Raw genomic sequence first — 25,981 nt, 5'->3', positions numbered from 1 at the left:
TTAAAAAAACGTAAAGAATATCCAACCATCTGCATTCAATGTTCATGTGGCCAACCTGATGAACAGCTTTAATGTCCCAAAAGCATTGCCAGGTTGCCACATATGCCCACCTATAGGTGCATGTGGGTTTTTAGCAAAACTCCAAGTACAGTGAATGTTACATTGAAATTTTCGAAAAGAAAAATTGCCAAGGGTGTTTGGTTGCACCAAATTTAAAGAAATTTCACTATAATTCATGATTATTTAGTATAATTTGATGCAAATATGTGCAACCAAACGCCCCCTAAACCACTTTTTTTATTTTTATTTTTCCCAAAAGAGACGTTACACGATATTTACATCAAATGAGGCTCAAAAATCAGAAAACAAAAAAATCAATCCTAAGGTGACTTCTCAAGGGCTCCGGTCGCTTATTGCAGTGAATGTAATGGATGCATATGTGGTGGTGTTTTCTGACAACACTGATGAATTTTCCTGTTGTGACATTCCAGAGGATGCTGTGTCCGATGTGTTCTTTGTTTTGGATTTCTTTTTTGGGTCTCTGACTTTAACGTCCATCAAATCTGAAATGAATCCCGGTTCTGTGATCTTCTCGCCGTCCACCTCCATCTCGCCCATCAACATCTTCAGAACAGTCGACATCGGGGGCCGAAGCTTCGGCATTTCTTGGGTGCATAGGAGACCAATCTTTAGGAACCTGCAGACCTCATCAACATCATAATCACCATTTAGTGATGGGTCCACTAGTGTCTCCAGCTCACAGCACTCATGCAGGTTCCACGCCTGCAACATGTGACCACCTAGCATCATTTAAGGTTATCAGAGGACCAGGCATTAGCTGGTTTTGGCCTGGCTCTTTATCTGGTCAGGTCATGCTGGCCCTAGTGGCTCAGCCCAGGCACGGACCATTGAAAGCCCTAGGAGTCTAGCATTCTGAAACTAATAATCACAAGAACACAGCAAAATTGTTCGGAGTTAAAAGTAATACTCCTAACTGTAAAATTGTCTTTTCATAAAAGCCATTTCTACTATCATTGTATTACAGTTGTAATTGATTGTGGCTTTATGTCAAAAATGCATTTTTATACAAAGTTTTCAGTGCATTACATATGCTCCCTTAGGCCTTGCTTGGTTGACACCTAAAAATGAGTTCATCTCATTTTATATAACAGTAATTATGCATTTGAGATTCTGACCTCATTTCTACGCCTGTTTGATCGCCACTTAAAAAATGTGCCAACGTGGGTTTCATGAACCCTAATGTCTTCCAAAATGTGACCAACATTGGTTTTATGAACCCTACTGCCTTCCAAAATGTGACCAACATTGGTTTCACTTTCATAAACCAGCATGGATTTCAGATGGATGTGATCTCATGGGCATCACAGCCTGCTCAAGCTAACTATCCGCAGCAGATGTTAGCAAACTCAGGACTCAAACTTGGACCGGACTTGGTCCACCTACGAAATTTGACTTGGCAGGTTGACATAGTAATTTGGGCGAGTCATGTTTTCCTAATTAAATTCTTTCTTATTATTATGGGAAAAAAAAATAAAATCATATAAGTATTAAAGAAGTACCTATTACTTACAGATTTCATGATTCATGTTTCGAATCTGTAACTGATGTGATTTGAGCTTTATAAGAATAAATTTTAAAGTTTTACAAGAATAATAAAGTAGAGACCCTATATGCACCGATGCATATGAGATCCAAGACATTTATCAAGCAGGCCTCTAGCAAACATGTCAAATCCTAAAAATTAGTCAAGTCTGTAGTCTTTCATCTTTATTTTCCTAGTTGTCAAGTTTATGGTTGTTCATCATTTCTCCTTTGATGCCTAAACCGTGCTTATAGTTGTGACTTGAGTTGTGAGCCCCAACTGAAAAAAAGAGAGGAGGTGAATGTGAGAAATGAAATGAGAGAGATTCTAGATAAAAGAAGCCTCTTTATAATTTTAGAATGATATATCAAAATATTATATGTTAATAGTCATAACATGATATTAATACCGTTTACGCAACTTTCATGTGTCTTTTTTAACTAAAAACACACTTAAAATGACTCAGCTGAGTTCCATTTGACTCAGCCAGGTCACCGAGTCGCAAATGTGTGTGTGTGTATTAAAAATTAAAAAGAACCCGAAAAAACCGCCAGAGACATTTTTTTTATACCCTCATATAGTCCCTTTCTTTACTTGGTGATGGATCAAAACAGAATCGACTCAGGCAAGTCACCGGTCGACTCGAAAACTCTTCCAACCTTACACCTTGTCGCTTAGAGCCACACATTCGAAGACTGCAGTCTTGTGGGCTTCATAGTTCACACGTTCAAAGACTGCAGTCTAGTAGGCTTTATAGTCCACACCTGTGTGCTAAACAACAGTTTACCAATGCCTAGAGACAAGGATGTAGAAATGACAGAAGTTGCAATGATCCTCTCGATCATGTTCATGAGCTCGTCGTTACAAAAGGGTCTCTTAAGGAACCCAAGAGTGACTTAACCCACAGCATCTCTTTTTAGAGGATATTTACTCCCTCCTTAAATGATTCCATTCCTTTAGAAGAGATTGGGTCACGATCATCACTTCTCGAAAGGAAGTTCCTACACCGTTTAACAGGTGTCCACTCAAAGGACTTGAATCCTTTTAAAAAAATGGAGTCTCTCTTCCAATTTGTCTTCTAACTCTTCAATTAGTCCCATAGGATCCTTTGGTTTTACCAAAAGAATAAAACCTCCATCAAGGAGGAAATTTGACTATCTTTATTTGGATAATCAAGTAAAAAGTAAAAGATTCATAGCACTCCCAAGTACTGAATAGTCAAAATAGCAATTTGATAGCAGCACAACCAGGCCAATGCTTAGCATTTCAAAAGCACCAGTGGAAAGGTGGACATCAATGTTTTCAATAGTGGTAGAGTGTTGCATTGTGTTCAGCCCTCTCTAGTGTGTAGCATAAGCTACACAATAATCATATTTTTTAAATTCAAAAATAAGAAAAATATAATAAATAATAAGAAACAGAACAATATATATGTACATATATATATATATACACACACATATATATATACATTATATATGTGTATATAATGCCTAAACAATTATTCATTTTTCCAAGTATAAGCATGTTCAAACTTCAAACAAGTTATTAATTATCATTTATCAAAAGAAATCAAATCATTATCACATCAACAACTTTCTAAGAAAATCACCTTAATTAATAATGTCTAATCGAAACCACAAGTTGCAAGTATGAAAAGAAATTAAAATCCCACAGGTTGAGAGTATTAAGTACAAAATACAAAATACAATTGTCATTTATAAATAATAATAATAATAATAATAATAATAATAATAAGTACCATACGCAATGCATATGCTACGACCTATGTAGCATACGCTATAGGGGATATACGCTATTTGCTAATACTACGTAGCTTCATAGATTCATAGATACGCTACATACGCTATTCAAAACATCAGTGGACCTTGATCAAGTTGAAGTCCTAAAATTGAAATGTAGTAAGGGTAAGACAAGTTGACCATTTATCACAAAGTTTGATATAGGAGTAAGAGTGACAACAGAGAGGCAAAAACTAGGTGAGGTCTTAAAAAGTTTCAAGCTGAACCAGAAATCTATATTTAAGTAGGAAGAGTTACGCATGTGAGAACATGGGACATAGCATTTTGGAAGTCCACCTCACTTCTCCACTCCCTTCCTCGAAGGCTCACCAAATTCAAAGCCGACCGCTCCGATGAGGGAATCACAAAAATCATGTCCCCCATCGTCGTCCTTATCACCAGCATATCTTTCACTGAATTATCTGATGACAAGATTATGCTGACCTAGCCTTCTCTAAATATGTCTCTTTCTCCTGTTTATTGGAGAGGCCATTTTTCCTTCCACTAATAATCTAATTACATTTGCTTATCAACTCCAGGACCTTATTAGATCCAACTACATGGAAGTGTTTAAAACCTCAAGCACTTGAAAGATCCAACATGACTCGATCAATATTCCAGTCAAGTGAGAGAGGTAAAACTTGTTCTATCAATAATTACAAAAATTGTCCAAAAGGCATACAAAGATGCATCAAGACAGTGGATAGGAATCACCCAAATGAAGCGAGTGCCTTGAGGCCCCCTCAGCTAACAAATCAGCAATGGAATCGGCTTCTCTAGAGGCATGATTGAACATGATGTCCAAGGAACATGAAGGGGTCAAAGAAGAACCGGACAGCCACATAATTGCATTGTGCAAATCTCCTTCAGATAATACCAGACCCACGAAAAGGTCAGATAAAAGCAATCCAATAGCTCCAGTACCATGTCTAATCACACGACTGATATGAAAGCATAGCGATTGGCGAAGGAGCTCCAACAACATTTAGTTTTCACCACCCGCTAAGGGGCTTCGTCCAAGTTCGATTTTCTCTAGGATTTGTGCATATCATTAATAACCCCAAACCAATCTAGCAAAATATTGGAAGCAAACACTCCCTTAAAGGCCTTCAAAGCGAGGCCCCAACTCGTATGGAGAGCCATAAGTCTCTCTTTCACTCAAGACAGGAGAATGTATGATTATAGAATATTCTCATCTTTTTTCCTTCCAAACACCGACATGATTTTGTGTAGTAGCATGCTCCAAAGAATTACCTCTTGGCTTAAAGGGACACGTAATCCAACCGCCCACCATGTCCAAGAGCAACTTCAAAGGACCCAATTGACACTGAAGAAGTGAAAGAAAAAGAACAGCATCTCCACAGCCACCTCAAAAATGGATTAATGGATGGTCTACTGACACCGTTCCATTCCAACGTGTAAGAAATGTTTAGAAGCACCTAATTTTTCTTCTCAATATTATCTAACGTTAGGAAATTATTAGCCCATCATCATCCAACAAAAAACACTTAACACAGATGCAGAGATAAAGATTCCCACAGCTTAGAGCAAGGAGGTTTAGAAGGTCCACCAAACAAAGTGACTGAAGAAGGCCTCTGAACAAGAAAAGCCCATGAGGGAAAGAAGCCCAAATGGATTCATCATCCTCACTTCCATCAGAACCTTAAAAAATTCAGCTGAATACTCACTTGAAAGGTTGAAGTAAATGGTGTACACATGCTTTTAAGCTCATTCAAATAATTAGTTAACTTTTGATTTGACTAGTGGTCTGGCGTAAACTCAAAACGAGCTCTGAAATTTTAAACCCTCTTATATTGCAATTGGCATCGAAAGACATAAAAATGGGAAAATGAGAACAGAACTTTACAGGCCTATGCAATTGAACGCAATTAACAGTCCTAAAGCATTGGAGAAAAATGTAGAATGTTTTGAGTGTGCATGGAAGTAAAAGACTGCTTACCCTTTCAAGAAGGTATTGTTCTTCAGAAGGTAACATCTTGTTGGTATTGCATCTGCCACTGACTATTTCCATAATGAGAATACCAAAGGCGTAAATGTCTGCTTTTCGTGTAAGCTGTCCCCGGATTGCATATTCGGGTGCCAAGTAACCTCTTAAAGAACATGCACAAACACATGTTAGAAAACATGAAGTAGCGAATTGCAGTAGAAAGGTCAAGCTTCATATCCATAGCCCATAGCAAATATACAATGATCAGCATGAATTACTGGCATTTTTTAATCCCAGGCCAGCATTTCATACATGTGGTCCTGTCATCCAGATCATTCATCCGATGGGTTTTACCATGGATGGACAATGCAGGGAAAAAGAAAAAAGAATTCCTGATGGACGATTCTATCCATTCAATTGCTGGCTTGAAAATGGATGGTTTAGAGAGAACTCTTCCCAGCAGTCCATGCGCGACCGGGAAAGGTCATATTGGATGGTTGGGATTGTTCCATAGAGGAAACTCTAGTCCATCACCCATCCATGCTGGCCTTTCCAGATGAACGATCTGGTTCACTGAAAGGTTAGCAACCAGTAAAGAGTGCTGCCTCGGATAAGAGATGCCGCTCATTCGGACGGAGCATCATGTAGTGCCTCATAACATCGTCTTCGTTTCAAATTCTATGGTTTCACAAGCTTGCAAAAACCATGGTTTCTCAGACATGGTGAAAAGAGAAGTGGATAATGGAGAAAAACCATAAAACTCACACTGTTCCGGCCACACGGGTACTGACATGAGTCATATTTGGTGGGAGAAGCTTTGCTAGACCAAAATCTGCAATTTTAGGGTTAAGATCTTTATCAAGAAGGATATTGCTTGCTTTGATATCTCGATGCACTATATGTGGCTGGACCTCCTCATGAAGATATGCAAGCCCACGTGCAACTCCGATGCAGATTTTTAATCGTGTCTTCCAGCTGAATTGAATGCTACTGCGCCTTCCACCTGAAAGTAGGCACGGTCCACCACTAATTCAAACCCAAACTCTGAGATAGATACTGACTCATTATCAAGATGTGGATGATGCTGAGTGCTAACATCACATATAGACGATGAGAACACATGCTAATATCAACTGGACTGCTCACTGGAAATCCCATCAAGGATGGGACATAGTCCAATAATCACACTAGTAGAATGATCCTCACCATTGGACTAGAGGAATTTTGAAGGAAGAGAGGAATGAGTTAAATAAAAGTCAACCAACAATCACAACCACTAGACATAAGTTCTCCATCTAGTAATTAGGACGATCAAAACAATGTGATTTTTTGGATGAGAAATGCTGAGCGTGATGGATGATACGTTGGACATTATACTGAGAAATTGCAAACATGGCATGCAAATAATTCAAAATAAACTGTCCATACTAGAGGTACCAGATTAGATGTATCATGAACTAAAAGTTACTTTCACTTGGTCATCTAATTATTAGATTGCTAGACATCTATTGGATGATCAGAACGATAAATATCCAATGGTCTTATTTCCAAAAAACAACTCTCCACAAATCAGAGGTTAGGGTTGTCCAAGCAGTCTGATTTTCACACTGTAACTTCGCGACACTGAACTCCACAATCTAGTCTGCTTAATTTGAGTTGATAGATTTAACTTGTACGTTCCAAGTGCCTGCGTATCAAGTGTCATGCACAGGCAGAGTATCATATAACTCCTCTTTTGTGATATGGCCCATCTATGATGAGGACCATTGATATCACAAATTCTTTCCACGAGTCCCCATCTATTGCGATATTTTGGTGTGATTAGTGTGTGTGTGGGGGGGGGGGGGCAGCATTAACATTCCTCCAAAATGATTAGTAGGGAAGGACTCCAAACAATAAAGGGAAGACAAATATCAAGAACAAAACCATATGTTAATGGTATTACCTAGGAGGGTTTGAGCAAGGCTGTTATTCTCAAGATAGCCATACACCAATATCCTACGATGCCCTTCAATGCAGCAACCATGCAGCTTAACAAGGTTTTCATGCTCTACATTTGAAATCACATCTATCTCAGTCAAAAACTCCCGCACCCCTTGTCTTGATTCAGCTGAAAGCACCTTTATTGCGGCAAGCCTGCCTCCTGCAAGCCTTCCCTGCCCATCCAAAGTGTTGAAAAATTGTGTCAGTCATCACAACATTATCGTATTGAAGCTGATGGCGCCTGCATTCATTCACAGAGAAATTTCACATTATCTGATCAAGCATTCGCTAGGGCCAGCAAACTATACATATGGGGCCGCATTTGGTGATCTAAAAAATCCATATGGTGCCACTAGTGCATGGGATATGCTTTGAAAAAAAAAAAAAAACAACTGCTTCATGGATGATTCTAACCATCTGATCAGTCCCCACTAAATGTCCCACTGGTCTTGTTCATTTTCATCCACCAGATTGACATATCAGATTGCTTAAAAAGGTGGAACCCACCTACACCAATGCCGGATTAGGAAAAGACATTTGTTTCAATAGGACATATTAAAATACCTCTACATATATGCATGCACGTACACAAACACATACATATATCTACAGTGTTTGATCACAGAGCGTCAAAACTACCATAATTTACAACAATGTTGAGCTCCGTGGGCCACACCATGATGTGTTATAAAAACCACTCAGTCAATTAAGGGGTGACTGGGAACAATGTAAACTCAAGCCTGAAACCTCAAAATTCACATGTTGTGGCCCATTTGGAATGGTCTGATTTTTGGTGTGTCCCTTCATCTTGGCGGGGTGCCTCTAATGAATGGTTAGATGGCATATAAGACCATGATGAGCCCCACACACCAACTGGAAAGTTTTAATGGGGCTGGGGTTCCCCTCCCAATTGTTCCGTGTTGTGGCCCACCTGAGTTTCCATCAACGTGCTTTTGGGGCTCTAGGCCAAACATGGGATGGCGCACCTAGTGGTCCGAGTAGATATCATGCATGCATCAGGCTGAATCCCATTTTGAACAACACTATAACGTATGGTCATGTTGACATTGTTAGATTGTGGGGAACATTCAGTGTGTGAGTGCTTGTCTGTTTCAATGCATATATTAGGGGAGTTACAGGTAGCATTGAGTGTATGTACACAAATTTTTGTGGGCCCCACCATGATGAATATGTGGCATCTGAATCATGCATCTGGTGAGTCCCCTCCAGAAAATGGGAAGCCCCAAAAATTAACCATATCATGAACTCAGGTGGGCCACACCATCAACAACAATGTGAATTTATACCTAAAACCTCTCAGATCACTTGTGGCGTCCACTTGAGTTTTGGAATCACCTGAAAATCGGTTAGGCCCCTCATCCAAGTGGGGCATGACTTATGGACGGTTAAGATGTCTGGAACACATCATGGTGCACACACACCTGTGAGCATCTACTCTCAACTGTGTCTTGTGGTGTGGCCCACATAAGTCATGGATCTGGCTAGTTTTTGGGCTATGGCCCTAGGATGCCCAACTTATGGACAGGCTGGATGTCTGAATTACATCACGGCAGACCCACACTGCTAGAAGCTCCCATAGGGTCAATCGCAAGTGAATATTCTCCATATTGTTTCTAAACAAATGTCTTTTCTTTGTTCTACTTTGCTTATTTGTTATATTTATGAGAAACATCATGTGTAGATCCAAAAATGCCTTATCAGAAGGCTTCCATTGATCTATGAAAAAATACATTCTAGGCCATGACATACCACAAGCCTTTAATTACAACCCTTAATTAAAAGGTAAAAATCAAGAAAATTAGTATGGATGATACAAAAGAAAGCAAATACAAATGATGCATAACTTGTCCTAATTTAATTTCTTTCATCTCATGTAGCCAATTGGGCTTTAGGAATTTAGGATACTATATTAGGTCACATGTTTCAAAACTAAAGACGCATATGCTTCACATGGCCATGTAGCTAGCAAGGCATCAGATAGTCATGTTGCCATGTAGTCAGCAAGGCATCAGATAGTCGTGTTGCCATGTAGCCAGCAAAGGCATCAAATAGTCATGTAGCTATGTAGTGGTCATATCCTACTTAGTTACAAGCTGCAATTACCCCATCAGCCAATTTCTTATAATAGTGTTTCAGTTAGGACTTCAATATCTTGGCATTATCATGGACCTAACATGTCAATGAGGAATAAAACTAGTTTAGATTAGTGTCAGTGTGAGACGGCATGTACCTCAACACTGACCATCAGGGACAGGAACTATTCATTCGGCACCGAACCTCAGTGCACAGGGCGTCGAAAGTTAGGGTCAGGTATTGTTGATGTTGCATTGAGCCACATGTGGTATCGCACTAGGTTTGGAGCCACCTTATGCCACTCTCTTCTGAGGTGTTTCAAGGTTTTTGCCTCCGCACTCTTAGAGAGGGTGCTGTGAGTAATGTCCCTCAGGCGTTAGAAACTGAAACTCCTTCTATGCTCACCTTCTCTCACTAGGTTGGGCAATGAGAAGGAGCTAGATCTTGTTCTTGTACATATCATGGACAGAAGGACGTGTTTGAAAGGAAGACCCTTGGAGGTATTTATAGTCGCCAGGGGGTGATTTCCCGCTCAAATGGCACTTATTTCCCACCCAAAATTATTATGGACACGTGGCACACTCTAATTGGTCACGACTTGCTACCATTAGTCAGTCTGCATGGAGCCTTCATATTGGATTAAAGGTTCCGTCGAACTAGCCGACTGGTCAACCGACGCTCGTGGAGAACATGCCTCACTCACACCAACTGTTATTAGCCTGGTGTGGGCTTCAAAAATCTTACTATCTTGGTGTGCGGCCTGTCCTTGAAGTGGCCCCATGCTGATGGAAATTTGGTTAGCATGATGCACTTTTTGGATGGACAATTCCATGATAACATTTTCTTGGGAAGTTTGGTGAAAACCTTTTTGTGGGGTCCATCGTGATGTGTTGATGGCATCTGACTCATCCATCCAATGCACCCTAGCTCGTTTAGCCATGGGCCCAAAATTTTAGTCGATCCAAAGCCCCAGATGTATCATATGTATGGATTGGATAGGGCTGATTTTTAGGCCCTAGGCCTAAAACGGGGTGCGCATCCAATGGTTGAAGTAGATGCTACATGCACAATACAATAGGCCTGTGAAAAATCTAGGGTGGATGACCCCTACCAACTGTTTTCTATTGTGTGGCCCCCTCAATCAGGGATTGGACTGATTTTTGGGCCCTAGGCCTAACAGGGGGTGATGCATCTGATGGTCAGCTTAAATATGAGAAATGCCTTCGTGTGGTACTGCTCATGGCTGATCATATCACCTGTGGTGCGCGTGTGCGCGCATACAGATATACATATATGGACACATCTTTACAAAGATGTAAAGCTAAAAATGCAGCTTACCTTGTAGACAGAACCAAAACCTCCTTGCCCAATTTTATTAGCAAGACTAAAACCATCAGTGGCAATTCTCAAATCCTGGTAACTGAAAATTCTGACATTTGGATGGATGCCTGAAACCTCTGCAGTCAAGTTCAATAAAATCAGTAATTTACAAACATCCATGAAGTAGAGATTGGTAAATTAAATAATTATACATCACAAAGTCATTTGTTTTGTTTTTGAGAAATGAAAATGCTACTTGCATGAATACAATTTTGTATGGACCTGTGGTACTCTCCCACACATCCTAAATCCAATCCCTTCTTCAGATCAGCCCACCATGTCTGTGTCATGGCTAGAAATCAGGCTGATCATGCAACACGTGTTGCGAAAAGATAAATGATCAAAAAGAATTTCCAATGGTTCAAATTCATAGGTACACGTGTGGGCCACTTGATGACTGAACCTAGCTGATTTTCAGGTCATGAGGCACGGTTAATGGACGTACTGATGAACGGCCATGATCATGCACATTCATTACACATTGGCACTTCAAGGATATTAAAATCAGAAATCCTACTCTTGCGAGTAGAATTAGCAACACTCATTTTGATTTATGCAGATTGTGTGAAGTGCACTGATTAAAAATGTCAATAACCTTTACTATGCATTTTACACCGACTTTCAAACATATCATCATCATAGCTTTATCCCAAGCTTGCGATAATTAATTTCTTCTCTTTTTACCTTCATCAACTGCAACAGATCGTTGCACGGGAGAAGCCACATTCTTTCTAAATAAGCAAGGAAAACAAGGCATTACTGTATGGTATACCAATGACCACAGCTTTTTTATGCCGTTGAACACTTTGTACAATATCAAGTCAAACCCTGCCCAACAAAAACCATGATGGGGTAAACATGTTATATACATATACCACGAGAATATGGAAATAATACAGCCCATGTTAGGATTGATGACAGTGATTTAAATATCGAGGCATTGGCCGATACCATTAATATTGCATGGGGTTGGTACAAAATATAGGTGAAGTCATCAAATTCCTTGATTTCACAGAATACGACAATGTACTGCTGGTATATCATGGGATATCAACAACTTGCGATATTTTGCCAAATGCCCTTTATGAAAATTCCACATATCATCGATACATTGCGATGTGTATCGTTGATACATAGAAACACATCCACCCAAGAAATTCGGAAAAAATAAAAAAAAATTTTAAAAAAATCACAACTCCACTTTCTCTCAAATTTGTTTGGTGAATCCATTCCCTTGTATTCTATGAATTATAAATTATATGAACTCGTTTTGGATATAATTATGTCACTCCTGTCAAAACACGCATAGTTTAGGACCCTATACAAAGGGAACTTATTATGCATACTTGTTTTTAAATGATCTTTTGAGTTACAAGTGTGAAATCATGTCTCCTTCAACATGAAGTATGAAAATTTCCACCATTTTCCCAATGTTTCCCTCAAACAGCAATACATTTCCCTATATATGCCATGTTTCCCATGCGATGCCCCTATATGTTTTTGTATTCCAAAGGTGCATACATGCATTGATATTGGTATTTAAATCACTAATGTCAGGGAATATGTTAATCCATTTTACTTACTCATCATGTGTAACACCCTGTACTTTTCAGTACTCGAGTATTACCATGGAGTCTAAATTAGTTTGCATGTGTATGGGAACACACGTAGCTTACATTACACATCATACCGCCAATCCAACCGTTGATTTTTAATCCAGGCAGACCCTATGACCCTTAGGACCGTTGGAAGAAATCTTCATCCTTAAATCAAGTGATCCATTCGTTAATTTTAAAAATGGAACATTACACCTTGGTGGAATCGATGCCAAACCTCAAAGGACCTAATTATGGGAATCTGATCATGACGAAATTTCACATAATGCTCTATTAGAACAATCGAACCGTACATCGTCAGTTTCAGGACCTAACTCAGCAAATCCACTGTTCATCAGGCCTATGATGCTCCGATGGACAATCTACCATTAAAACCATCCAATGTAGTAATTAATAGCTAATTAACTAGATACTGGCACCTATAGTTCCTTATGGTCATTGACGAGCATTTGTGAATCGATCCGGCCGTCGGATTGACGGGAATTAACAATAAAAGGCAAAGATTCACTTAGGGTGGCCCACCTAAGCTATGGATTTGCCTTATGCCTTAACACTGGACAGATGTCCTATTAGGAGCAGTGGAAGTCTGTGGACGGAGTGGATGTCGGGATGCTTTACTGTGAGTCCCTGGGACCCTTTGGATCAGTGGTGATCAGAGTTAAAAGCTATCTGACCGATGGTATGTCGAAAATCGTCAGTAAGCCCACAAAAATCATGAAATAGAGCCCACCTAGGCCATGGATCTACCTCATCCTTTGGGTTGGGGCCCTAATTTGAGTTGATAAAAAGAATGAACGGAGTGGATTTGTCTATTTCATCACGGCGGACCTCACAGTAGTGTGTGTCCACCAGGGCTTAATCCTAGCCACTCACAAGCTTCTAAAAGCCACTCCGAAGCATTCCAGGGCATCCGAATCAAGATATAACACCCCAGATAGCCCAAAACCCTAGCTGCAATAAGAGAAATCGCAGCCACGGTCACTTCTTCCCATTGTTCCAAGATCGAGCCAAAACCTTCTGTAAGCGAACCCATTGGCCAAATCTCCTCCAAGCTTCAAAAAATATTATTTATAAGCTTCCTAGGGTCCATACAAACTGTCCTAAGGGATTGGATTGGAGGAAGGAGTTGTGGTTTCAAAGACGCCATTAATGGCTGCCTTCTTCTTCCCCGTTCAAGCTGCACTGAGTCACCTCAAGTCGAGGCAAGTTCTGGTCGAGTGAGAACTCCTGCTGGCCATAGTTGAAGGAGAGAAAGAGAGAAGGAAGAAGAAAGGAAGAAAGAAATGGAGAAAAGAAAGGGAAAGAGAGAGTTCGAGTAGGTCGTTGCACCGACTCGACTCACCTGAGTTGCGGGTTGAGTCTGGTGCATCTAGGCACATCGGACCAAGCTTCTGGATGCTACAAATGAAGAAAAGAAAGAGAGAAAGAGCACAGAAGAAGAAACGAGGGAGATGGGAGTAGGAGTGGTGCGGTTGTAGCATTGTTGTTCTGCCCACCAAGATGCTGGCGAGTTTTGGACTCAGTTCGAGTCTATCCGAGTTCATCGACCTATTGACCCATGTTCTAACACATCCAGAGCTAGTTTGGGAATCTAGCAAGAGAAGAAGGGATGAAGAGAAAGGTAATGAAGAAGAGAGTGTTGGTTACTGCTAAGTCGACTGGAACGAGTTACTGACTCGGTTCAGGTTTGGGGCGGGCCTGGTTTGGTCCAGGTCATCCCAGGGAAAAGAGGGAGAGGGAAAAAAAGGAAGAAGAAAAAATAAGGAGCGAGAGAGTGGGGTTGTCATCATGTTGGCATTGAGTCGACTCGGTTCAAACTTGAACCAAGTTCGAGTCGAGTCTGATCGGGTCCAGGGTAGCTGGATGTCACTGCTGGTGGGTTCTAGAAGTCTGAGAGAGAAGAAAGAACTAGAAGTCAAAGAAAGAAGAAGTAGAAGAGAGAGAGAGAGAGAGAGAGAGAGAGAGAGAGAGAGAGATGTCGATTTACATCGACTCACTGCCGAGTTGAGCCTATGAGTCGACTCGGTCCAGATCCATGATGGGCTGGTTTCGGTGTGATCCTGACCAATCATCCCGGTCTGGTTTGATTTCTGGCTCTGCAAAAAATATGTTGCATCATCATCTAGTGACAAGTTGACTCAGTTAAAACCAAAGTTGGACAATTCAACTCATGACTGAATGGCTTAGTAATTTGTACTGAGTTTAGCATCATAAGGGTCTAGATTTGGGGTTTACTTTGGTCCGGCATCATCTAGAAGTTTTACTAGGAGTCGTGTTTGAGAGGATTGCGGTGTGGAGGCTGGATTTAAGGGTAGGCTCAATTTTGGGGCAAAGTTGATTTTGGTAGAGTTGAAACCAAGCCAACTCAGTTGGGTAAGGTGAGTTAACTCTGAAATTTTTGGGGTTTCAGTTGTAATTAGGTCTATGTTAGTTGATTCTTATAGATAGACTTGAATTCCATGTGTAGGCATCCTTCGATGGGACCGAGTTGGAGTAAGTTGGGTCACCAAGTTCGTGGGATGGCTCAAGGTTGGTTTGGGGATTTTGGTTGTTAACTTGGGTTGAGTTGATCCCATCCAAATCGGAACCAAGTCAAGCTCGAGTTGTCATAGGATTCGACTCTAAGAGTGCACACATCCCTTAACATCATTGGTAGGCGATTCGACTTGTAAATTGATGACTTCTTCCCCTTGGGCTTTTCGCTTTCATGTTAGCTTAAGTAATAGTATCTATTTTAATTTCGGCTGATAATTGATATCTCTATTTCATAATTACTTGTACTAGTTACTGGAATTGATTCTCAAATTATATGCTTAACATTTATCTTGTATAAACATCTATATGATGTACTTGAATATATTCTCATACTTGTGGATTGCTTGTGAAACTTGAATTGCTAAATCTATCAGTAGAAAACTCCATTTATATATGTACATCCAGACTTGGGATATAACTTGATTGATTGTAATTATAATGGACCCTCGACCTAGTATCCATTTTGACTAATGGATTAAATGGAATGTTGTGTGGACTTACCATCTTGTGGATCGTTGTGCCTAGGTGGCTTTTGGGGATAACCCATTTTTATCTCATTCCTTGATGAACTATTTATCCTATGTGGCTTTGATTTGACATTTGCCCTATGTTACTTTGATTTGATATTTGCCTCATGCAGCTTCGATTGAATATTGCCCCAAGTGGCTTGATAGATTATTTTTATGTAACCATGCGATGGTAAATGCCACTTATTAAACTATGATTGACCACTAATTGAGGAGTTTACCAATAAACATTTCAATGTTGGAGTCTTATGAGCCTGGGATGGTGGTATAGGACGCTATGCCCGAGCTGTCGGCCTATGTTGGGTGACGACCCCCCATAGTGACATTTGAGCTTTCTTAAATTGCTTGTTTAGAATTGGAATAATAATGGTTGGGCTAATCATGCATTCATGGCACTTGGGCATTATTGGGTGCCTGGTTGACTGTTTGAAAGATCAGTGCACCATTCGAACAACCCTTTTTGCATTTTGAATGGGTCGACTATTTGAAAGACTCATTCTTATGCATGAATGGGCTGGCTATTTGAAAGGTCCATTCATTTGACACGTGGGCATTAATGATCCCTGATTGACTGTTTGAAAGACCAGTGTACTACTCGAATGACCACTTTTGCAAGTTAAATGAGTCGACTGTTTGAAAGACCCATTCTCTTGCCTAAATGGAACGACTGTTTGAAAGGTCCATTCTCTTATCATGAATGGGTCGACTGTTTAAAAGACTTGTTCCCTTACATGAATGAACTGACTATTTGAAATGTCCATTCTCTTATCATAAATGAGGCGACTATTTAAAAGACCCATTCCTATGCATGAATGAGCTGACTATTTGAAAGGTCCATTCTCTTGCACGAATAGACCGACTATTTGAAAGGTTCATTCATTTGTCCAACTGGATGTGCATCCCCAGTTGATGTACATTCATGCATCCATGCATTTAAATAAGATTGCATCATGGATTATTTTGTATGCTTTATTATTTAAACTATGCTTAACTAATGCAGTGGTGTGAAATCTTGAGGGGAATTCACACTGAGCAGGCCACTCATCCTTTGAATATATAATCGTACAGGTAGTATAGGTTGTTTAAATGATACTCATGTTCAAGTTGATGAGGAGCAGGATATAAATACTAAGGATGTATGATTGTATCTACCCAAGAGGAGCTGCGTGATCTTACAACTCAACTTTAGTTACATTTTATTCATTTTCATATGTTAAATTATTTCCTTCCTGTAATTGTTAGAATTGAGACATTGGTTTGTATGAACCTTATGTGCAGTCACTCATATATTCTAAATGTGTATGAAAATTTCCTTAGCCAGCTCGATGTCATCGGGTATTTTTTTTTTCTACCTCCGGTTGCTAAACAGTTTTTGTCATTCTTCGATGACATCGAAGGTTGCTCAATGTCATTGAAAGTTTACACAGATTTTCTGTGGAAAAGCAGATTCTACGATTTTTCCTTCCGATTTTGTTTAGGTTTCTTTCTAAACCTATATAAAGGGATGTATATGGGACTAGGAAGTATTCTAAGGGATTCTAAGGCTTTAGAAACTATTCTAAGAGTTTTTAAAAGGGTTCTAGGGTTATCAAAAGGGTGGAACAAGGTGAGATTTGAGGATTGCTCAAGTCCGGTAAGTCATTTCTCTTTGTAATTTCTGCTTTCATAGTGAAGATCTGTCACTTTGTGCCGTGGTTTTTTCCCGAAAGGGTTTTACACATTAAATCTTTGTGTTCTATTGTGTTTCCTTGGTGCTCTTGGATTCTATCCTAGATTCATCTCTGTGTGATTCCGCCGTCAAATCCCCAACAAGTGGTATCAAAGAAATCGTTGGGGCACAGATTTGCATCTGCATGATTAGCATCAATGGGAAACACCAAGTTTGATATTAAGAAGTACTCAGGCAAAAATAATTTTGAGTTATGGAATATCAAGATGATTAGTCTATTAACCAAGCAAAGCAAAGTTAAAGCTCTTGAGGAGCGGAAATCGACAATGAATAACGAAGACTAGAATACTCTTGACATGAATGCTTTAGCTTCCGTCCGTTTATGTCTCACGGATGAGGTTCTCTACAATGTTTTGAGGGAAAAAACTGTTGTTAGTTTATGTGCGAAGTTAGAGGATATCTATGTGAAAAATCCTCTGAAAATCGCCTACACTTGAAGCTACAGTAATATACCTTCAAGATGGTAGAGGGTGGAGATCTAGAGGCCCACATCAGCAACTTTAATAAATTGGTTTGCAAACTACTGGATATGAAGGAAGTGATCAAAGATGAGGAACAAGCATGTTATTGAATTCTCATCCGACATTGTATGAGTCATTCAAGGACACAATGTGCACCGCAAATAAAATCCTGAGTGTCGACACAGTTATCTCATCCCTTCAAGGGAAGGCCATGAGAAAGCTAGACGGCGACATGGGGACATCTTCCGATGTACTGTTTACAAGGAGAAGAAATACTGAGCGAGGTACAGGATCTTCAAGACCTAGATCCAAATTCAAGGGTGAGGACAAAGAAAACTAAAGTGCTGGAACTGTGGGTTGAATGGATACATGAAGGAGGATTGCACAAATCTTAAATCAAAGAAAGAAAACCCATAGGCTTCTTCCAGGGAGGCCAATGTTGTCACATCTGATGAAGAATAAGTGGAGGTGATGTTTTGTCTGTGTTTATGTTCAGACACTTGCATGACAATCTTATATATGAGTGGATCCTTGACACATGAGCATCATATCACATGACTCCTCATCGGAGTTGGTTCGCTAGTTACAAAGAACGCGATGGTAGATAGATTTTTATGGGCAATGATAATGTCTGTAATGTCGTGACTATTGGTACTGTGAGCATCAAGATATTTGATGGAGCGTACCTTGACTGATATCAGTCGCGTCCCTGATATGAAGAAAAGTCTGATTTCTCTCGGTGCACTCGAGACTATAGGGTGAAAGGTCACTGGTATTGATGGCGTTCTAAAAGTTTCAAAAGGGGCACTCGTGGTTATGAGAATGCAAAGGTACAGAAACCTTTATAGGTTGATCGGGAGTACTTCAGCAGGTGGAGCGGCAGCAGCTATTATAGATTTCACATCTGTACGTATATGGTATGCTCATCTGAGCCACATGAGCGAGCGGGGCATAAAGGTACTATCCGATCGTTATTTGATTCCAGCTTTTAAGAATTCTGATTTAGATATATGCGAGCATTGTATATGTGGTAAATAATCTAAATTATTTTTTAAATCTGGGAAACATGTATGTAAGGGAGTGCATGATTATGTGCACTCTGACGTATGGGGGCTATTGCCAGAAGTTTCCATTGGGGGGTCGTCATGGTTTGTTTCATTCATTGAGGACTACTCCAGGAAAGTTTGAGTTTACTTCATGAAACGTAAGTCCGAAATTTTCACCACATTCAAACGATGGAAGACAATATTGGAAAAATAGTCAGGACGAAAAATAAATGTTTTAAGGACTGACAATGGTGGAGAATTCACTTCCATTAAGTTTAATGAATATTGTAAAGATGACGGGATCATTAGGCACAACACAGTACGCCACATGCCTAAACAAAATGGTGTGGCTGAGCTGATGAATCGGACTCTCTTAGAGAGGGCCTGATGCATGTTAAGTAATGTTGCGTTGGGCAAGGACTTATGAACTAAGGCCGTTAACACAGCTCGCTACTTGGTGAATCGATCCCCGTCTACGACAATTGAATGTAAAATCTCAGAGGAAGTGTAGAGTGGTCATTAGCTGGACTACTCAGATTTGTGCATATTTGGTTGTGCGGCTTATTCTCATGTACTGTCAATTGAGAGAGATGAGCTAGACCATAGAGCTAAAAAGTACATCTTTGTTGGCTATGGTATTAGTGTGAAAGGTTATGGGTTATTCAACAAAGTCACACGCAAGGTCATCACTAACCGTGACGTCAGGTTTGATGAAATCTCCATATTCCATAAGAATGATCAGGATAAGCAAGAGAAACCAGAAAGATTAATCATAGATGTCCAAATTGACACGGATGATACTCAAGTAGAGACAGATGCGTAGACAAAGGTACAAAAGCAGGTAGAGTAGCCACCTGTGAGAAGAAACCCACTGCGTGATCGAAGATTACCGATAAGATACATGGAGAAACTCTAATATTGCATATGCCCTCATTATAGATAAGGGGGACTCATCTAATATTCAGGAGGGTCTTAATGAGCCTGATGCAAAAAAGTGGAAGGCGACTATGGATGATAAAATGGACTCGTTGTACAAAAATCACACATGGGAGCTGGTGGAGCTTCTAATGTGTCGAAAAGCAATCAGGTGCAAGTGATTATTTAAAAGGAAACATGATAGATACAAAGCAATGTTGGTAGCGAAGATGTATGCTTAGAATGAAAGAATCGACTTTATAAAGATATTCGCGCCAGTGGTTAAGCAATTATCTATCAGATTCGTGTTGGCGCTAGTTGCCTAATACGATATCGAGCAAGAACAAATGGATACTAAGACTGCATTCCTACACGGGGAGTTGAAAAAGCAGATCTATATGAAGAAACCAAATGGTTATGAAGTTAAAGGGAAAAAGAAAAAGGTTTACAGGTTAATGAGGTCGTTGTACGGCCTGAAACAGTTACCTAGGCAGTGATATAAAAAATCTTTCATGTTGAGTTAAAAATTTACTTGGAGTGAATACGATTATTGTGTCTATTACAAGACACTGATGGAAAATTCATCATCCTAGTATTGTATGTTGATGATATATTGATCATCTGTCATGATATATCTGAAATCAACATACTGAAGACTCAGTTATCAGGGACAATCGAGATGAAAAATCTAGGGGCTGCCAAGAGGGTTCTCGGCATAGATATTCATAGAAACAGGAAGAGGAGCAGGCTTTGGTTATCACAGGCAAAATACCTTGAAAAGGTACTGATCAATTATGGGATGGACTAAGCAAAGCCAGTGAACATTCCCCACGCAGCTCACTTCAAGCTTTCCTTAGAACAATGTCCTAAATCAAATGAGAGAAAAAACAGATTATGTCTCATATGCCTTATTCAAATACGGTTGACAGTTTAATGCAAGCAATGGTCTGTACGAGACTAGATATTTCATAGGCAATCGGTGTTGTGAGCAAATACATGTCAAACCCTAGCAAGCAATATTGGGAAGTGGTGAAATGGCTACTTCGATACATTTGAGGTACAAAAGACTACATCTTAACTTTTGAGAAGACGGGCAAAGTTGGTAGGCTATGTGGATTCAAACTACGCAGGCAGTGTGGATTCTAGAAAGTCGACTTCAGGTTACTCGTTTGTACTAGTAGGTGGAGCAATTGGTTGGATGTCGAAGCTTCAGTTCGTAGTGACTCTTTCCACGACCGAAGCAGAATATATGGCAATGACGGAAGCGTTTAAAGAAGGTGTTTGGTTAAGGGGCATGATAAATCAGTTGGGACTTCAGCAGGAGACCGTGCCGGTTAATTGTGATAGCAAGAGCACTATCAATTTGGCTAAAGATTCTGTTTATCACTCATGCACTAAACATATTGATGTTCTTCACCACTTTACCCGACAGGTGCTTAAGGAATGAGGCGTAACACTGGAAAAGATTTACACCAGCGAGAATCCAGTAAACGTGCTCACCAAGGTCATTCCTACAGAGAAGTTCAAGTTTTGTGCAACTTCTTTAGGCTTGGCGATGGCGTAAAAGAAGGACAGAGTGTACACAGAAGCATTGATGAAGCTATGATATGAGGCAAAGATAAGAGAAGATAACAAAAAGCTACACGTTTAAAAATTGAAAGACATTGTGGAAATTGTTGCTGACAGATGTCTTAAATTTGTCTGCCTTGGCTCGATGACATCGAAGCCAGCTCGATGTCATCGGGTATTTTTTGTATTTCTACTTCTAGTCGCTGGATAGTTTTTGTCATTTTTCAATGACTTCGAAGGTTGCTCGATGTCATCGAAGGTTTATGCAGATTTTCTGCGGAAACGCAGATTCTGCGATTTTTCCTTCCGATTTTGTTTAGGTTTCTTTCTAAACCTATATAAAGGGAAGTATACGTGATTGGGAAGTATTCTAAGGGATTCTAAGGCTTTAGAAACTATTCTTAGGGTTTCTAAAAGGGTTCTAGGGTTATCAAAAGGGTGGAGCAAGGTGAGATTTGAGGATTGCTCAAGTCCGGTAAGTCATTTCTCTTTGTAATTTCTGCTTTCATAGTAAAGATCTGTTGCTTTGGGCCGTGGTTTTTCCCGAAAGGATTTTCCACATTAAATCTTTGTGTTCTGTTGTGTTTGCTTGGTGCTCTTGGATTACTATCCTAGATTCATCTCTGTGTGATTCCGCCGTCAAATCCCCAACAAAATTTGGATATCTTTAAAGGTTAACACTCAGGTTTTCGAGAAATGAGTAGTATACTCGGGTTCCAAAAACCAGGGCGTTACATCATGTGTCTAGAAGTTACTATATTTCCATTTCCCATTTCAAGAAGATTAGAGGCACTTGCAGCCCACACAAAAGATGAAGTGGAAGAAAGCCCATGCAAGAAAGGCTCCATGTGGCCCACTATGATAAATCTACAACATCCACACCATAGGACGGTGGGACCCATCTCATGTCAGGATGTCGACCCCCCCCCCCTCCCCCCCCGCAAAAAAAAAAAAAAACCCCCAAAAAAAGGGCATATCTAAAGCTCAAGTGGGTCACAACACTAGAAAAAGTGGGCAGGGTCGCCCATCATCGAAACCCTTCTCTTTCTCTCTCTGAGTGTAACCTGCATGCGTATAGCGACACCCTTTCCCTCCATCTCTCTCCCCCTTTTTCTCTCCCCTATGCTCTCCACATGCGTTGCACATGTCATACCCATAGTTGTTAGAATACCATTCTTTGAATAGTCCCTCGAGGTACCAAAAGTCAATGCGGTGGCGAACATTATTAACAGCAAGAGAAGCAGTTACTGAATGTTGTTAAAAAACAAACCACCCCATGTTGGAAGGACTATTCCTTTACCATCTCTACAAGTAGGGAACCTCACTATTCTTAGTGCACATGGCAGGATGAATTATAGTGGCAGACCCATGTTGGAAGGACGATTCCTTTACCATCTCTACGAGTAGGGAACCACACTATTCCCAGTGCAAATGGTAGGATGAATTACTAATTGGGTGCATCCATCTATGGAGTCATAATAAGGGGCTTGTGTTTCAAAAATCATGCTTACCAGACAATCCTATTGATCATTTTTTTTCTGACTATTAACTATTTTCTTCTTTTATTGCTTTAACTGCCAACAGTCAGCTAGATAGGAATGTCTAACCGGTATAATCTTTTACACATGTGCCATCCATAACAGGACCTAAGAAATGAATGAACCGGATTAGTAGACAAATATGCCATTTGGACCAAAGAATCATGGGTCGAAGATATTCAAGTTCCTCCTCTGTATAGTATCTGCACAACCACTTTTTGGGTATGGGAGTTATTTGATACTCTGGCAGTGTGTGACCCTTAATCATGCAGGCGGGCAGTTAAAAATTGTATACCTGACACCCATTGCCTCTAAATCACAACCCCAAAATTCTGATTGGTTGAATAATCCTAACCAGTGTTTTAAATAGGTTACAGTGTGTAGTATGTAGCTTACACTACATAACATGGCTTAGCCTTAACGCTATATGGCTCATGAAAATAGCTTAAGACGCTATGTAAGCCTTAACGCCATGTAGTTCACTGAAACAACTTTTAGCGCAAGCTAAGTATCGTGTAGTGTACATTATGTAGCGTATAGCGTATGCAAATTGGCATGTAGTGTAGGCTATTTTCATGAGCTACATAGTGTTAAGGCTATTTTCAATGATTTCTGACTTTTTTTCTATTTTCAATAAAATTAGTTAATCTTTTCAATGATTTTAGTAAAATAATACAAGTAACCATGTTAAATCAATTCCTTTGCCCTTTCGTTATCTTTATACTTAATCTTTACCCTATTTTCCTGTTATTTTAGGCTGCATTTGGTTGTACCAAATATCATGAAATTTTATTATTAATCAGTAATTTGGTGCAAAATATTATAAAATTAATCAGTAAGTTGGTACAAAATATCATGAAATTTTGGCTTATAATCCTAATAAAATCCTAATTTGGTGCCCACCATCCTGATTTTGCAGGATCCCTACCCAAATTGAGCCTATAATCCTAATAAAATCCCCATTTCTTTCATGAAAAAAAATAAAATAAAATAAAAAAATAAAAAATAAAACCCATGTTTCCTATAAACATGTAACGATACCTAAAAAAAGCATTTGTTTAGAGAATGACCCAATTATCAAATTGTCATCTGGGTTTTACTCAGGTTGAACATAAAAGAGTTCCTAAAGAGTAAAGAGAGTTTCTTTGGAATATAACCCAATTATCAAATTGTCATCTGGGCTTTACTCAGGTTGAACTCCAGTCTCATCTTCTGTTTAGAATATCATCCAATTATCAAATTACGATTTGGGTTTCTCTTAAATAGGCTTTTGTTTGGAAATAGGCTTGGAATTGAAGAAAAATCCATTCTGGTTTTTCTTGAATTATCGTCTTATATTCTTATGTTGGCAAAAGAACCCTACCAAGTCCCAATTTTGGTTTCTCTTGAATTGAATTTTAAAATCACCCAATTCTGTTTAGAATGTGACACAATTATTAATACCCACTGAGGTTTCATTCTGAATTGAATTCTAGGCTCATTTTCTTCCATTTAAGAGAGTTCCCGATAAACGAATCCCCATTAACAAATCCCCACTTGGGAATTCCTCAAATTGAAGTCAACTTTCTAGACCCAACTCCATCCTCAGTACCTAACCAAAGAATAAAAAGAAGAATCAAAATAGTAAGGGTGCAGTTGTGCCAGAGTTGAAACTTCAAGTGGAACGGATGCTTTCCACCCAAAAAATAAAAATAATAAAAAATAGATACCATCGGTTAACGTAGGACTTGAAACAATGCCTGGAAATGCACCTTTCTCCAAATTCAGAAGAAAAAATAATAATAATAATAATAATTAAAATAATAATAAAATAAAATAAAAATAAAGGGAGTGAGAAAAACTGACATGTTTCCTCATATTTTAACTAAAAAAGCAGCTGCATCTGCCCAAATCCTGATTAATGTGGACATCCAAACAGGCCTAAATTACTAAATCAATATATGAAAAAGAAATAAAATTCTACACAGAGAAGTTGGGAGAAAAAAAAAATCAGCTGCAATTATCACAATCCAACACTTCTCAATCACATACCAATCGAAGGGATTCAGCAAATATCTGCCCCCACCTTTTTTACTTGCATACACCCAGTTTCCATTTTTTGGAATTGAACTCGCACGCATTTTCAATTCCAGAGTGGGTTCTCGATTGTATAGAATCAAACTTGATTGCATCGAACTTGAGGAACATTTTGTCCAGTAAGCTTTCAAAGAATATATATATATATATATATTTATATATATATATATATATATATATAGATAGATATATATATATATATATCCGTTCATGATTAGAATCTGATGCTGGAATCTGTTCTCAAAACCAAACTTCAAAATAAAAGAAACTAAAATAAAAACATTTCTATCATCACTGTTATTGTTGAAAAAAAAAAAAGGATATTCAGCGTGAAATTACATGTTGAAGAAAACCCAGAAAGGAAATTACCTGAAAAAAAAAACTCACAGATCAAAGAACTGCAGCTGAATCGAAACAGAGAGAGGTGAAGGGGCGCAGATTAGCTAGAGCATGCGTGCGCAGGATAAAAAGAATCCCCGTCGTACACGGAGCAGTTATATTACCGCCTGGCGCCAGCCATAGTACGAGGTAGAAAACGACAGAGTGAGAATTTTCAACGGAGAACGGCTGGGGAGATTGGCGCGATAAAGATCTTGACTATTCGATCTGCTTCATACGTGACAACATGGCATACGTGTGTAAGTCTGTTAATGGGTACCCGGACCCCGCGTACCCGATCGACCCGACCCAAATTTAATGGATCTTGGTCGGATTGCATCCTACCCCAGCCTGGACGGATTCGGTCCAGGCTGGGGCTCTGTTGGGGCCCTCCATGATGTTTGGTTTTATCCACGCATCCATTTTTCCAGATCATTTCAAGGCATGGGACAAAAAAAAATATGAGGCAGATCCAATACTCAAGTGGGCCACACAGTCGGGATTGAATGTGAAACATTAAAAACTCGTAAGAGGCCAGGAAGTTTTGGATGATCAAGCTTACATTTGTTTTCCCTTCTGGCTCCATGTGATCTTATGAATAGGTTGGGCACTAAAAAGTTTCAACGGTTGATTTCATTATCACCACTCTTCCTATGATGTGATCCACTTGAGCCTTGGATTTGTCTATTTTTAGGCTCATATATTAAAATAATCGAAAAAAATGTTGTCTAATGTCTTAAATATGTTTGTAATCGGTCTGTCGATGGCATTGATATCCCAC

General features: G+C 39.5%; 1 protein-coding gene across 2 annotated transcripts; it reads right to left on the bottom strand.

Annotated features, from left to right (window-relative positions):
• Positions 1-25,375, bottom strand: LOC131245305 (cold-responsive protein kinase 1). 2 transcript variants are annotated; one of them, XM_058244669.1, is made up of 7 exons: positions 25,210-25,375; positions 11,495-11,638; positions 10,769-10,887; positions 7,299-7,509; positions 6,119-6,356; positions 5,366-5,516; positions 1-783 (listed from the first exon to the last, which is right to left on the bottom strand). In XM_058244669.1, exons 2-7 carry the CDS (start codon positions 11,565-11,567, stop codon positions 394-396), a joined length of 1,182 nt encoding a protein of 393 aa, XP_058100652.1. In that variant the 5' UTR covers positions 11,568-11,638; positions 25,210-25,375; the 3' UTR covers positions 1-393. The 2 variants fall into 2 exon arrangements, with proteins under 2 accessions (XP_058100652.1, XP_058100643.1); XM_058244660.1 differs by lacking the exon at positions 25,210-25,375 and adding an exon at positions 24,592-24,788.
• Between the last annotated feature and the right edge of the window lie 606 nt (positions 25,376-25,981).

The sequence above is a fragment of the Magnolia sinica genome, chromosome 1 (genome assembly GCF_029962835.1).
Source record: "Magnolia sinica isolate HGM2019 chromosome 1, MsV1, whole genome shotgun sequence".
NCBI classification, from domain to species: Eukaryota; Viridiplantae; Streptophyta; class Magnoliopsida; order Magnoliales; family Magnoliaceae; genus Magnolia; species Magnolia sinica.
This window is presented reverse-complemented; position numbering and strand designations above follow the sequence as displayed.